Source organism: Bison bison, unplaced genomic scaffold, assembly GCF_000754665.1.
Source record: "Bison bison bison isolate TAMUID 2011002044 unplaced genomic scaffold, Bison_UMD1.0 scf7180017864473, whole genome shotgun sequence".
In the NCBI taxonomy this organism is placed as follows: Eukaryota; Metazoa; Chordata; class Mammalia; order Artiodactyla; family Bovidae; genus Bison; species Bison bison.
The window spans coordinates 18,547,321-18,562,343 of NW_011495034.1; the positions used below are offsets into that span (position 1 = coordinate 18,547,321).

General features: G+C 45.1%; 1 protein-coding gene across 1 annotated transcript in view; it reads right to left on the reverse strand.

Moving 5' to 3' along the window:
* CES5A (carboxylesterase 5A) overlaps nt 1-15,023 on the reverse strand; it is a 28,340-nt gene that overhangs the window by 4,326 nt on the left and 8,991 nt on the right. Inside the window, exons 5-10 of the mRNA XM_010861913.1 lie at nt 14,117-14,270; nt 12,980-13,084; nt 10,759-10,863; nt 8,976-9,116; nt 5,466-5,534; nt 3,575-3,722 (exon numbers count right to left, since the gene is read on the reverse strand). Of these exons, the coding sequence (XP_010860215.1) occupies nt 3,575-3,722; nt 5,466-5,534; nt 8,976-9,116; nt 10,759-10,863; nt 12,980-13,084; nt 14,117-14,270 (722 nt within the window). The remainder of the gene's footprint in view (nt 1-3,574; nt 3,723-5,465; nt 5,535-8,975; nt 9,117-10,758; nt 10,864-12,979; nt 13,085-14,116; nt 14,271-15,023) is intronic.

Below are 15,023 nucleotides of genomic sequence, written 5' to 3' on the forward strand. Positions count from 1 at the left end.
CACCTCATGCGAAGAGTTGACTCAGGGAAAAGACCCTGATGCTGGGAGGGATTGGGGGCAGGAGGAGAAGGGGACGACAGAGGATGAAATGGCTGGATGGCATCACCGACTCGATGGACGTGAGTCTGAGTGAACTCTGGGAATTGGTGATGGACAGGGAGGCCTGGCGTGCTGTGATTCATGGAGTCGCAGAGTCGGACACGACTGAGTGACTGAACTGAACTGAACTGAACCCCTCAGGGCAGCCTGCAAGGGCAACAGTTCTACTTTTCAAAACAAACAAACAAACAAAAACCAAAGGAGGGTGGGATAAATTAGGAGAATAGCATTGACATGTATTTAAATACCATGTGTAAAATAGATAGCTAGTGGGAAGCTGTTGTATAGCACAGGAGGTCAGCTCTCTGTGCTCTGTGATAACCTGGAGGGCTGGGGTGGGGGTGGATGGGAGGGAGGTCCAAAAGGGAGGGGATGTATGTATACTTATAGCTGATTCATGTTATTATACAGCGGAAACTAACACAACATCATAAAGCAATTATTCTCCAATTTAAAAAATGCTTTATACTGATCCAAGATGTACCTCCTTGTGACTTCCTTTCATTGACCCTGGTTCAACTGTCTGCAGAAAATAGGACAAAGCTATCCTCCTGCTTCCAAGATGCTCCACTGCGTCCTATGTTGCTTCATCTCTCTTCTAGTGCACGTCTTTGCTCTGCCATTTCTGCTCCTTCTCTGCATCAGTTTCTCTCTATTGGGTCATCACCATCAGTGGCAAACAAGCTTACAAAGTCTCTCATTAAAGCACACACGTACACATGCATGCATGCATACACACAGAGAAACACATACAAGCATACATACTCTTGGTTTCAACTTGCCCTCCAGTTACTGGCTTATTTCTCTAAATCCTTTCTAGCTAGCCTTAATAATGCAGTTGCTTTGTACTCACAGTCTGTGCTTCCTTGCCTCTCATTTTCTCTCTTTTCATCAAAGTATCAGGTAAAAAGCACAGATTTTAAATGTGCATTTTGGTGAAATTTAACAAATGCGTGCACCTTCATGTAAACACCACCCCAAGGATACAGAGCATTTCCATCACCCCAGAAGTTCCCTTGTAGCTCCTTCTAGTCATTCTACCAAGAAACACAATATTTTTATTCCTATCACAATTGATTAATTTTGCTTGTTCTTGAACTTTGTGTGAATGGAATAACACAATATGTACTCTCTTGAATCTGGCTTCTTTGGCTCATCATAATGTTTTTGAGGTTCATCCATGTTTTCCCTGTATCAATAGTTGATTCCCTGTCACCAAGTAGTATGCTGCTGCATGAATATACCATAAATTATTTATCTATTCATCTGATGAAAGACATTTTGGGTTCTTTCCAGTTTGGGGCTATTATGATTGAAGCTGCTTGGATATCCATACACAAGTCTTATGTATATTTGAATAATAGAGTAGGTATATGTCTAACTTTGTAAGAAACGTGCTGTTTTCCAGAGTGATTGTAACCATTTCACATTCTTGTCAAAAGTACTAAACATTCCACATCCTTGGCAATACTTTTTGGTATATGGCTTGAGTTTTTAATATTAAATATTAATCATTCTAGCAGGTGTAAATGATTGCCTCATTTTGGGCTTACTTTGCATTTCCCTGATGATTAATACTGTTGAGCACCTTTTCATGTGCTTTTTGTTCTCATTTTTCCTCTATTGCATAGTGTCTTTTCAAGCCTTTCACCCATTTGTAAATGGATTATTTGTCTTTTCATTATTGAACTATAAGAATTCTTCTAGTCTGGATATGGATTTTTTTGGTGGGATAGCTGTGTTGTGAATATATTCTTCCATCTGTGGCTTGCTTTCTTCACTGTAAGTCGTAAAAACTCACCAACATAAATGTCAACATTTTAATAGTTTCAGGGTGTGTAATTCAGCAGCTTTTAGAAAGTTCAGAATGTTGTGCAATCATCACCACTATCTAGGTCCAGAACATTCTTGTCACTCCAGACAGAAACCCAGGCCCGTTGAAGCACTCATTCCCTCATTGACCCCTCCCTTTCATTCATGAAAACTCTATGACTCTGTAGATTTGCCTATTCTGGACATATCACATAAACAGAATCACACAACATATAAGCTTTTGTGTCTGGCTTCTTACACTTAGCAGTGCTTCCAAGCTTCATCCATGTTGTGGCACGTATCAATATTTCATTACTTTTTAATGACCAAATAATAATTCATATATATAAATTAGATATATATGTCCTGCATTGGCAAAAGGATTCTTTATCACTAGCATCACCTGGGAAGCCCCATAATCCAAAAAGATACATGCACCCTAATGTTCATAGCAGCAGTACTCACAATATCCAAAACATGGAGACAACCTAAATGTCCATCAGCAGAGAGATGGATAAAGAAGATGGGGTGTGTGTATTATGTATTTATATATACACGTATATACACAGTGGAATACTACTCAGTCATAAAAAGAATGAAATGATGCCATCTGCTGCAACACAGATGCAACTAGAGATTACCATACTAAATGAAGTAAGCCAGAAAGAAAGTAAGCCATGAAAGAAAAAGGCAAATACCCTATAACATCACTTACATGTAGTATCTAAACTACGACACAAATGAACCTAATTGTGAATGGGCTCACAGACACAGAGGACAAATCTGTGGTTGCCAACAGGGAAGGGGGATGGGGAGGGATGGACTGGGAGTTTGGGGTTAGCAGATGAAAATTATTATGTATAGAACAGATAACAACAAGGTCCTACTGTATAGCACAGGAAACTATACTCAATATCTGTGATAAGCCATAATGGAAAAGAATACTGAAAAGAATATATATATGTGTATATATATACATATATGTAGCTGAATTATTTTGTTGTATAGCAGAAATTTACACAACATTGTAAATCAACTGTACTTCAATTAAAAGTAAATAAATACAAACTTTTTTTAAAAAAGAAAGAAAGGCAGGTTTGTGCCCCACAAGTAATCTCTTTCTTATTGCTCCACTACTCCTTATAGATATTTGGGAAGGCATTTCCAGACAGGGCTTCCCAGGTGACTCACTAGTAAAGAATCCACCTGCCAATGCAGGAGACATGGGTTTGATTCCTGGGTCGGGAAGATCCCCTGGAGTAGGAATTGGCAACTTGCTCCAGTATTATTGCCTGGAAAACTGGAAGATTGTAGCCCACGGAGTCACAAAGAGTCAGACACAACCGAGCATGCACACGCACGCATTCCAAAGAGAAAGGTAAGTGTGGGCCGGCCTCTAAAAATATGGGGGGATGGGACTTTTCTACACAGTCCTGAAGAAAGGAAAGTACTAGAATCAACAAGGACTGATCAACATTCCTGAACTCTGAAAGGCAGGGGAACTGCAAAGGTCAGCATGCAGGGCTATATCCCAGGCAGCCTTGGGAGCTCCCTCTCAGCAAGGGAACAGCAGGGCAGGGCAGAGCAGGTGGCCGCCAGTATACAGGCAAAGGGATCCCTGCGGCCACCAGCCTTGCAGGAGGAGGGGTGCGAGGAGACTTACCTGTGTGATATTGAGCTGTGACCAGCCCAGGGATCACAAAGAACACATCTCCAAGCAAATCCAGGAAGCGATTTCGTATATCGACCAGAGAGTGCTTATTGTGGAAATATTCATTAGCCACAAGGTATAAATACTGGACAGGGATGTGCTGTAAAACATCATGGTAGCAAGAGATCCAGGTCAACTGCAATAGCCATCATAGCGACACTCGCCAAACATTTGCCTTTGCAAGCATAATTCTGAGTGCTTTATATGCATTGTCTCATTGAATCCACACAGTAATACTATGATGCAGGCATCAGAATTAACCCCATTTGACAGGTGAGGGAACTGAGGTTTAGAGAGGTGATGTGGTTTGTCCAAAGTGGTAGAACCATGACTCCTTCACAAGTCTATTTGCATCCAGGTCCCATGTTCTTAACTCCAGTATGAGGTGTTTGGTCATGTTCACCCATCCCAACAGTCTACAAGTCCCTCAAATTCAGGGAGAGTGCCTGCTATCACTGTTCAGTTCAGTCGCTCAATTGTGTCTGACTCTATGTGGCCCCATGGACAGCAGCATGCCAGGCTTCCCTGTCCATTACCAACTCCCAGGGCCTGCTCAAACTTATGTCCATCGAGTCAGTGATACCATCCAATCATCTCATCCTCTGTTGTCCCCTTCTCCTACCTTCAATCTTCCCCAACATCAGGGTCTTTTCCAATGAGTCAGCTCTTTGCATCAGGTGGCCAAAGTATTGGAGCTTCAATTTCAGCATCAGTCCTTCCAATGAATATTCAGGACTGATTCCCTTTAGGATTGACTGGTTTGATCTCCTTGCAGTCCAAGGGACTCTCAAAAGTCTTCTCTAACACCACAGTTAAAAAGCATCAATTCTTTGGCGCTCAGCTTTCTTTATGGTCCAACTATCACATCCATACATGACTACTGAAAAAACCATAGCTTTGACTAGACGAACTGCTTTTAAATATGCTGTCTAGGTTGGTCATAGCTTTTCTTCCAAGGAGCAAGTGTCTTTTAATTTCATGGCTGCGGTCACCATCTACAGTGATTTTGGAGCCCAAGAAAATAAAGTCTCTCACTGTTTCCATTGTTTCCCCAACTATTTGCCATGAAGTGATGGAACCGGATGCCATGATCTTAGTTTCCTGAGTGCTGAGTTTTAAGTCAGTTTTTTCCCACTCTCCTCTTTTACTTTCATTAAGAGGCCCTTCAGTTCCTCTACCACTGTACCCAGGACCTAAGGACGTGCCAGGGTGTGCAGACTCTCAAGAAACATTTATTCAATGAAAAAATGAATGAAATGAACCTGGCACAGAATACACACTGAGTGTATGTTTATGGAAAGAAGAAAGGAAGGAAGGGAAGAAATCTGTCTCTGTCTTAGTGTCTAGGTTGATATATCTCTATACCCCTAGTATAGGGAGTGAATGAATAAATGATTGGCTAAAGGCCCTCAGCACTGCTAGAACAGAGAACAGTACCTGACTGGTATGTAGTGAATATGGGTCTCTAGTCCCAGGTGGTTTTCAGAATTCAAAACTTTTCAGTTCTTAGATGAATAATTCAGTACATATGCTGCATATTATATGATATGCTCAGCCCCCACATTGATCACATAGAAACATATAGTGGGACAAAGTGAATGAACGTGTAGGAATAATGAAGACCAATGGCTGTGTATCAGTCTAGGTGAATTTTGGCTGCCAAGCTTGTGGGCTGTCAGAGCTATTTGGATGTTGAGACTGTGGATAAGGGATTGCAGAACTCTGTTTAGTGAAGATCTACTAATGAATGAATGAATAAATCTCTATCCCAGCCTTACCCCTGAGTGTGACCCAGGAGGTTTGTGAAATGAATGGATCTTGGAGGAGAGTCAAGCTCGCTTACCAGGACTGAGTGTATCAGTTGCAGGGCGAGGGACTTGTTGGAGCCCCAGAGGATCTCAGGAAACTCCTTCTGTGGAAAGAAGCAGGGAGTCCTCCGTGAGTACATCAGGTCATCAGAAGGGAAACTGGTCTCCCCAAGTGCCCAGGCACCCACCTTTCAGAGGGGAGGCTGGCTAGAGCAGGAACCCTTTCAGCCCCGAGGGGTCCATGTGTAAGGAGCAGCCTCAGTGGGTTGGTTGAGCAATGATGATTCTTTTTCTCACATTTGAATTTATCAAGCAGCCGTTCCCTGTCATACCTGAGGTCTTGAGGGAGCTGAGTGGCCACCACGTTATGAGTTGGGTGTGTCCTCTACCAAATTCCAATGTGGAACCCCTGCTGCTGCTGCTGCTGCTAAGTCGCTTCAGTCTTGTCCGACTCTGCGCGACCCCATAGACAGCAGCCCACCAGGCTCCCCGTCCCTGGGATTCTCCAGGCAAGAACACTGGAGTGGGTTGCATTTCCCTCTCCAATGCATGAAAGTGAAAAGTGAAAGGGAAGTCGCTCAGTCCTGTCCGACTCTTTGAGACCCCATGGGCTGCAGTCTACCAGGCTCCTTCTAGGACCTCAGAATGTGACTGTGTACGGAGAGGAGGGTCTTTAAAGGGGTTGTTGAACTAACATGAGGATGCTAGGATGGGCCCTAATCCAGTCTGATCGGTGTCCTTACAAGAAGAGGAAATTTGGACATGCAGAGACTCAAGGGGTGTGCACACGGAGGAAAGACCTGTGAGGCCACAGCGAGAAGGTGGCCACCGGCAAACCAAAGAGGAGGCCGCAGAGGAAACCAAACCTGCTGGCACTTTGATCTTGAACTTCTAGCCTCTAGAACACTGAGAAAATACATTTCTGTGGTTTAGGCCACCTCTGCGGTATTTCATTACGGCAGCCCTAGGAAACTAATGCAGACCACCACTTGGCTTCAACAGCAAGTTGAAGTGGTTTATTTATTGCTCTCTTTCTAAAGTCCTTTGTCATTGGGCTGTCTGAGAAACCAGCAGTTGGCAGAGGCAGGCAGCAAGTGAGGCTGCAGAGTGGATGGTTAAAAACACAGAGGCTGCTTGGTACAGAGTAAGAGCTACAAGCAGTTATTTTTAAAATGACCCTTCCCTGGCCAATATCACAGCTTAAAAACATGAGGTAATAGAAATAGTATTCACTTGTCAAATGAATTTCTCTGGTACATTTTCTGCTGAAAATCTTGGGGTAATGAATCATGACAGATATTTAAACAAATCTGTCTTGTGGAATCTGAGAGAACCCCTAGAGTCTTTCAAATAATCCACAAGTACTTTTAAACTACTAAGAACCCTCTCTGTATGTTCAGGAGCCAGGATTGGTTTTTGGAGGTTTTCTATGGTCTCAAACAACCACAGAATGACAGCACTCATGCAGGCTTTTGCTGTACAGACTTGGACACCAAGTCCTGTCCTCCTACTTGAATAATTCCAATATCTAATAAATGCCTAGCATTTAGACTATATGCCAGGCTATTTGATGTGTATCTGTGAGGCAGGTAGTAACTTTAGCCATATTTCATAGATGAGGGAACAGAGATTCAGAGAGGTTAGGCAGCTCCTCGAAGGTCACACAGCCGGTAAATAGAGAACTCAGCATTTACAGGCAGAACCTAAATATATGAAATTTATACACTGCTGTCTCCTCTCTAGCTAGGAGATTTAGGAAAGTCACATTAGCCTCTCTGAGTCTCAGTTTCTTTAGCTGCTAAATGGGGATAATAATGCCTGTTTGCATTATTGTACAGTCGCCAAACACTTGGCTTATGAAAGACGCTCAGTCACAGTGATTATGGTGATGAGGCTGTTATCAGTAGCGCCTGTCTCCCTTTTTCTAGTACAGATCCACAAAGCATTAAAAGAACGAACTTAAGCCACAGTCTGTGACTCAGTTGCTTCAATTACAATGAGGGGAAAAAATCCCCACTCCACCTACCCTGAAACATTGCTCTGTATGTCAAATTAATAATCGCCAGAACATGCCTTTAACAACCCAGTGATCTCAGGGTTTTGATTCCAGAGGACCACCAGCTAGCCTTGTAACTCGACAAATCACTGTATTTCATAGCCTGCATTTCATACACTGTATTTCACTGCCCCTACTTGAAAGGTGGAGGTTGATCTGTAGAAATGAACTAGGAAATATAAAGAACTGAGCGCTCTCTTCTGAGCACAGCATTGCACGTGTGCTAAGTTGCTTTAGTTGTGTCCGAATCTTTGCGACCCTGTGGACTATAGTCTGCCAGGTTTCTCCGTCCATGGGATTCTCCAGGCAAGAACACTGGAGTGGGTTGCCATTTCCTCCTCCAGGGAACCTTTCCAACCCACGGATCAAATTTGTATCTCTTATGTCTCCTGCATTGGCAGGTGGGTTCTTTACCACTAGCGCCACCTGGGAAGCCCTCTGAGGACAGATGAAAAGCTTATTTTAAATGGGGAGACTCAAACTACAGGGTCAAACAAACCATGGCTCCTACTAAGCATTCAGATCTCAGCTCAAATGGTCCCTCCTCAGAGAACTTTTTCCTGACCTCTTTTCTGCTCCCTAAAGAAGCCTCCTCTTCTCAGTCTATGTTCTTCATAGCCCTTGCTGCTGCTGCTGCTAAGTCGCTTCAGTCGTGTCTGACTCTGTGCAACCCCATAGACGGCAGCCCACCAGGCTCCCCGGTCCCTGGGATTCTCCAGGCAAGAACACTGGAGTGGGTTGCCATTTCCTTCTCCCATGCATGAAAGTGAGAAGTGAAAGTGAAGTCACTCAGTCGTGTCCAACTCTTAGCGACCCCATGGACTGCAGCCCACCAGGCTCCTCCATCCATGGGATTTTCCAGGCAAGAGTACTGGAGTGGGGTGCCATTGCCTTCTCTGACTCTCTGAAACCATCCATTCAATCTTGCATATTATCTGTCTCTCCCCTTGAGAATGTAAGCTGGCAAAAAGCAGGAACCATGTGACTTGCTCATTGCTGAATGCTGTTTTTTTTTAATGAGTACAGGGCATAGAGTAAACCCTTGGTTCATATTTGTCGGATGAATGAAACAAGTCAATAATTTTGCAACTTGCACTGGCATTCTTGGAAATGAAATGCCAGAACCAAGGCTTGAAATGAAAGTGTGAAGGTCTGCAGTTTTCTAAACCTGTGTGAATTTCACCTTTGAGGGAGAAACAGTGCTTATTTGAAACAATCATTTGTAATATTTTGAACAAAGTCCATTTGGATCTCTCACTTTTTTGTACAATTGTTTCTTTAACCCTATAGGAAGAACAGAGTGAACACTTGCTGCAGCTGCCCCCAATCCACAGTTCTCCTCCTTCAGAGAGAAAAAGTGACTGGTGTGTATTTGGGGTGATGGGCTCCAGCCCTCATAATGCTGGTGAGAGCTATGTGCACGCCCAGTGTGAAGCAGACAGCTGCCTCACTGTTGAAGGAGTGGGAGGAGGCACAGAGGAATTCTTACCATGGGTAGCAGGAAGCCACACTCGTGGTTATTGACTCCGATGATGGAAGGAACCAGATGAAATAATTTTTGAGCCAACAGGTCTAGCGGCTCATTAGGAAAGAAAAGGCCATCAACCACTCGAGTGAAAGACTTGGTTTTCTGAAACAAGGAAGAAGAGAAAAATCAGCAGCTGTTTCATTTCACAAAACCTGCTGTCCCCAGACTCTAGCCCAACTGAACCAATCCACTATAGCAAAAGGCATTAAGCAAAGAAAAATCAATCACTCTTGGCCCATCCCGAGGCATCAGTGCTTCCTGGCCAACTCTGCCACTCACTTGGGCAAAGGGGCCCAACTTTTCTGGGCCTGAATTTCCTGGTCTTCTAAATGAGGATAAAAAAGTAGTAACTCCCTAAGATATATAATACCCCAGCGCAATGATTCTCAGAAAGTGGCTCCAGGACCAGCAGCATTGCCTGGGAACTTGTTACAATTGCAAATTCTCGGGCTTCCCTGGTGGTCTAGTGGTAAAGAACCCCCCAGCCAATGCAGGGAACACAGGTTCGATCCCCAGTCCAGGAAGATCCCACGTGCCTCAGAGGAACTAAGCCCAGTGAGCCACAACTACTGAAGCCCAAGTGCCTGGAGCCCGTGCTCCACAAGAGGAACCACTGCGATGAGAAGTTCACACACCACCACAAAGAATAGCCCCTGCTCCCTGCAACTAGAGAAACCCTGTACAGCAATGAAGACCCAGCACAGCCAAAAATAAATAGAAATAAATTAAAAAAAAAATTCTCATGCCCTATCCCAGGCCTGCCAAATACAAAACTCTGGGGCGTGCAGCTCAGTAACCAGCCCTCCAGGTGAGTCTGATGCACGCTCAAGCGTGGAACCACTGTCCAAATGCCATGGACAGAGAGGTGAGGTGAGGGGATGGCCAGGGTAGTGTGGGTTGGTATGCTGTCTTCCCAAGGTGTCTTCCTCAGCACTGAGACTTGGGTCTGGATGGACGGTTCTTGGGTCTTAGGAAGCAACATCTGGTTCTATTCATGATTTTTTTTTGTTTGTTTGTTTTTAGGTCTCTGTTTTGGGAGTAGGGGTAGAAGAGAGCCCACAAAAAGAACTTTCACACTACATTGGGTCAAGAACTTATCTATTTCCTGGGTCCTAGTACAACTTGTAGCAGATTTTTCAATCCATGCCAAATAATTGTTTAACAAATGTCGGAAACGGACAGGTAAGGATTTCATTGTCTCTCAAGGACTATCAGAGGGTCTCAAGATTGGAAGATTAGGCATAAAAGGTTATCCAGTCCAATAAATTACTTGGTGATTGAAATTCATCTATGGTCATTTAGACCCTGCTTACATACCTACAGAGGTGGGTATCTCACTGTCTTCTAAAGGAGCTGATCCTTTTTCAGATAACTGAGTTTTTAGAAAGTGCTTAGTTATGGCTCCCCAACTTCCAGCTCTTGATCTTGACTTTAGCTCCTGGTGGCCTGTGGAGCAAATGTGGACCCTCTTCCCTGTGAGATCTCTTCACTGATGTAGAGACAGTTACAATCTTGGTGTTTTGTTGTGTCTTCTCCAAGCTAAGCAGCACCCTGGCTTGTCAATCTCCTTAAATTAAACTATAAGAGCTCTATATTCCACATTGCTTTTTTTTATAGTCATTACTAGGAATCCCCAACCCCCATCTGTCCAAGTTCTGAATTGAAATAAATAAGAGAGAGGTAGGATTTGCCTACGATTCCATTCAAAGGACAACTTTGTCCCCAAACTCCCCCTCCTCTTCACCTGGTTGATGCTCAGCAACTCCTTGGAGGACTTTGCCCGCAGGCACTGCAGCAGGGCAACGGAGTCCGACGCGCTGCAGTCACAAATACTTGCAATTGTCTGCAACTATTTTCGGAGAAGGAATAGGTCAGTGCACAGAACTGAAAGCCTCCAGGAAAATGAGAGTTGAAAAACGTCCTCAGTCCAGCCCTAGGCTGCTGCTTCATATATGAAGACCAGCATGTGGCCTCTCTCACCACGGGCCCATAATGGAATGCGCACACTGAGGACAGGCTGGCACTGCATCATCTTTTCTCTCTTGCCTGACTCTCCTCGCCATCTTTAGTAATCACCTGAGCTGGATCTGTTTCAGCCTGTCAGCTCCGCTCAAGCCCCACCGCCACCCCAACCTGGAGCATCTGAACATGTCCTGAACATCCTTTTTCTGTCTCTACCAATTCCATTTATTCCTTGAGGCCCAAGCCCCATCTTTTCCAGGATGTCCTTTTAGCCCATAGAGCCCATGAGCCCTTCCTTTTCTAATCTCCTGTTACTCTAAGTGTCCTCATCTTCCTATCCTAGTTAGCCTTTGCTAGACACCTTCCTGCTCTCTCCCTGGACTTCCTACATATATAGAACTTGGCTCTTGATAGTAGTTGTCCTTACTCTTCTGGGAGTCATGGATGCTCTGAGTATCCAGTGGAAGCTACAGACGCTCTCCCTGAAAGACGCACACACATGCAGTCTGCATACAACTGCAGGGGTTCTAGAACCACCTCTTCTACTTTCCATGGGTTCCAGGTTAAAAATCATAAAAAGGATTGATGCCATCCAACCATCTTATCTTCTGTCACCCCCTTATCCTGCCCTCAGTCTTTCCCAGCATCAGGGTATTTTCCAACGAGTTGGCTCTTCAAATCAGGTGGCCAAAGTAGATTAAGTAAATAAGCCATACATAATACAGAGGACTGAGTTATATATCACCAGCAAAGAATAATGGATAAGATGTAAGAACTATCACACATCTGCTTACACACACAGTCTTAAGTTTGTATATGCTTTCTCCACTTAAACACTCATTGGTCTTAAAATACAGCAGGGAAAACAAAGAGCACTCAATATGTGTGTGGCAAACGCACAAACTAAAAGTAGCTTGATATATCATTCTACCAAAATCAATATTCTCTGTGTATTGAGAGTATTTTTAAAAATCATATTACAGCTCTGTGTTCCCACTTTTGGTTGTTATTTTCTACAAGGTGCTTAAAAAAATGCACCACTAATGTGAATGATACCCAGGAGATGGCTCCATAGTCCAGTGCTTAATTAATATTCATCGAGTGAATCAGCTCATTTGTGAACTCATTCATTCAGCAAACATTTAGAATCTTCTAATACACACCAGATACTATGCTGGGACATGAAAGATACAGAGAGACCTTGGCCTCCAGGTCTTCTTATCTGGGTAGAGCGCTAAGACAAGATGATAGATGACAAATACCTGGGGCACATGCTTCACTTCCCCCTCACAGTCTCATGCCAGACAGCATTTATCAGTAACAGTGTTATTTCACACTGAGCTGGAAACAACCTCAGAACCTTTCTTAACATAGCACTCTAGGTAGAGTGCTGCTAAGTCACTTCAGTCATGTCCAACTCTGTGCGACCCCATGGACGGCAGCCCACCAGGCTCCCCCATCCCTGGGATTCTCCAGGCAAGAACACTGGAGTGGGTTGCCATTTCCTTCTCCAGTGCATGAAAGTGAAAAGGGAAAGTGAAATCGCTCAGTCATGTCCGACCCTCAGTGACCCCATGGACTGCAGCCTTCCAGGCTCCTCCATCCATGGGATTCTCCAGGCAAGAGTACTGGAGTAGGGTGCCATTGCCTTCTCCGCTAGGTAGAGTAGAGAAAGCAGATAAGCCATACATAATACAGAAAACTGAGTCATATGTCACCAGCAAAGAATAATGGGTAAAACGTAAGGACTATCACATATGCTTACACCGCCCCTGCCCGCCGCCCCCACACATGCAAGCACACCAGCAGCAGTGCATTGTGCGCCTGGGCTGACGTCCTGTTGAACCAGACCTTCCATGAAGCAAGAAGGGTCACCTTGGGCCAACATCAGATCCTTTAGTCATGGTCAGTACGGACAGCCAAGCAATTGGTCTCTGGACACCTGATCACATTCTCTCCTGACCAAAGACAGGAAGCTGGAGAGGAGTTTACAATATACCTACATCATCATTCCTCTCGTAATCAGGGGCCTTCAGGTAAGGGATGATGGCCACCCCACTCTCCATGATGGCTCTGTGGAATAAGCCTTTGGTCATGGGGGACAGAATCTGGAGAGAGAACACAGGAGGCCCAGGAAACGTTATTCAGGGAGCTTCCCACCCATCACACATAATAGCCAGCCTTTCTTTAGAGAAAACTTTCACAGAGAAGCAGATGCAGAGAGCAGACCTGTGGACACAGGTGGAAGGGGTGATGCCCTGAGAAAGCTGCATTGGCGTGTATATATACTACCGTGTGTACAGTAGACAGCCAGTGGGAGGCTGCTGTGCGACACAGGGAGCCCAGTCTGGCACTCTGTGACAACCTAGAGAGGTGGGATGAGGGAGGTGGAGGGAGGCTAAACATGTCTACATAGGCTGATTTGTGTTGTTGTGTGGCAGAAACAATACACATTTTAAAGCAATTAAAAAATTAAAAATAATAAAAATAAAAGAAATAAAACCTACCAGGAAGCCTCCTTAGTTGTTCTACCCTGCTAAGTCACTTCAGTCGTGTCCGACTCTGTGCAACCCCATAGACGGCAGCCCACCAGGCTTCGCCATCCCTGGGACTCTCCAGGCAAGAACACTGGAGTGCGTTGTCATTTCCTTTTCCAATGCATGAAAGTGAAAAGTCAAAGTGAAGTCGCTCAGTCATGTCCAACTCTTCGTGACTCCATGGACTGCAGCCCACCAGGCTCCTCCGTCCATGGGATTTTCTAGGCAAGAGTACTGGAATGGGTTGCCATTGCCTTCTCTGTAAGTGTTCTACACTTAGAGGGAAAAAAAGTCCTGGTTTGGGAATTTCAAGGACTAGCTGCAAAGGTTTGGGCAAATCTTCTAACCTCTCAGAGGCCCAGGTTCCTCATGAACTTGAAGGTCAAGCCTTCTGGCACGGGGGTGCTGGCTCCTTCACTTCTTGCCCTTGAAATGAGACTAAGCCCCTTACTCACGGTGTATTTGTGAGGCTCGAGGGAGACAATGTGTTTATGAGCATTTGTTCAACACGAAAGCAGCAATTAGATGTGCATGACTCATTGTCCTAATTTTTGTCACCTCTCCCACCGAAGTTCCTTTAGGTCCCAAAGAGAAGAAACTCACAAGGCTGGAAACACTTATCGCTCCTGCTGACTCGCCGAAGATGGTCACGCAGCGTGGGTCCCCACCGAAGAACTCAATGTTTTCCTGGACCCAGATCAGAGCAGCCACCTGATCCATGAAGGCCCAGTTCCCCCGCGCATGCTCGTCCCCTGTGCTGTGGACAAGAGGCAGGGTGAGAACGCTCATCTGGCCACTGTCTGCTTCCCACAGCCTCAGGGGTTGGAGGCGGAGGCTGTGGGCTGTGTCAGGGCACCACCACTCCAGCTGGAGAAAAGCGGGGAGCCAGAGGCCTGGGGTCGCTGGGAGAACCAGGCTTAATTCTCACCCTCTGTTGGGATTTGGGTTTCTTTGAGAATCTGATGAAAGCTCCATACCCCCAGAAAAATGCATGGACAATTTGGTATGTGCAATTTCAGGGTGTTCACAGGCTCCCCTGAATCCATGGATTCCAGAAGAGTCCTGCTCCTGAGAGTTGGTCTGCACCAGGAAGCAAGACCTCCCTGGGCACAGGGGTTCCAAGTGAATGACTGAATTAAAAATAATGATAATAATAGCAGCTGTTGCAGCATTGTGTACAATGCTGTCCCCAGGGCTTTATAGCTGGAGTTCCTATAATCCTCCCACCCTATGAGGTAGGTGGTGCTGGTCTTTCTCCTTCATCCTTCTGGGTACTCTCTCCGCCCTTCTCCACCTTGTTCTCAAAAGGGCGATTTTCATGAACTACCCCACTGTGTGCGGTCAGAGGGAGGAACCAGCTGGGGGTTTCAGGGTGGAATATTGAGAGGCTGATTCCATCACCCCATGTTCCCCCACCTCTGCTGGGAAGTGGTTTGGGCAGTGGCTGCATTTCTAGGCAGCCAGAACTCACTCACGTCATGCCCACTCCCATGCTTGATATCCGCAAGCG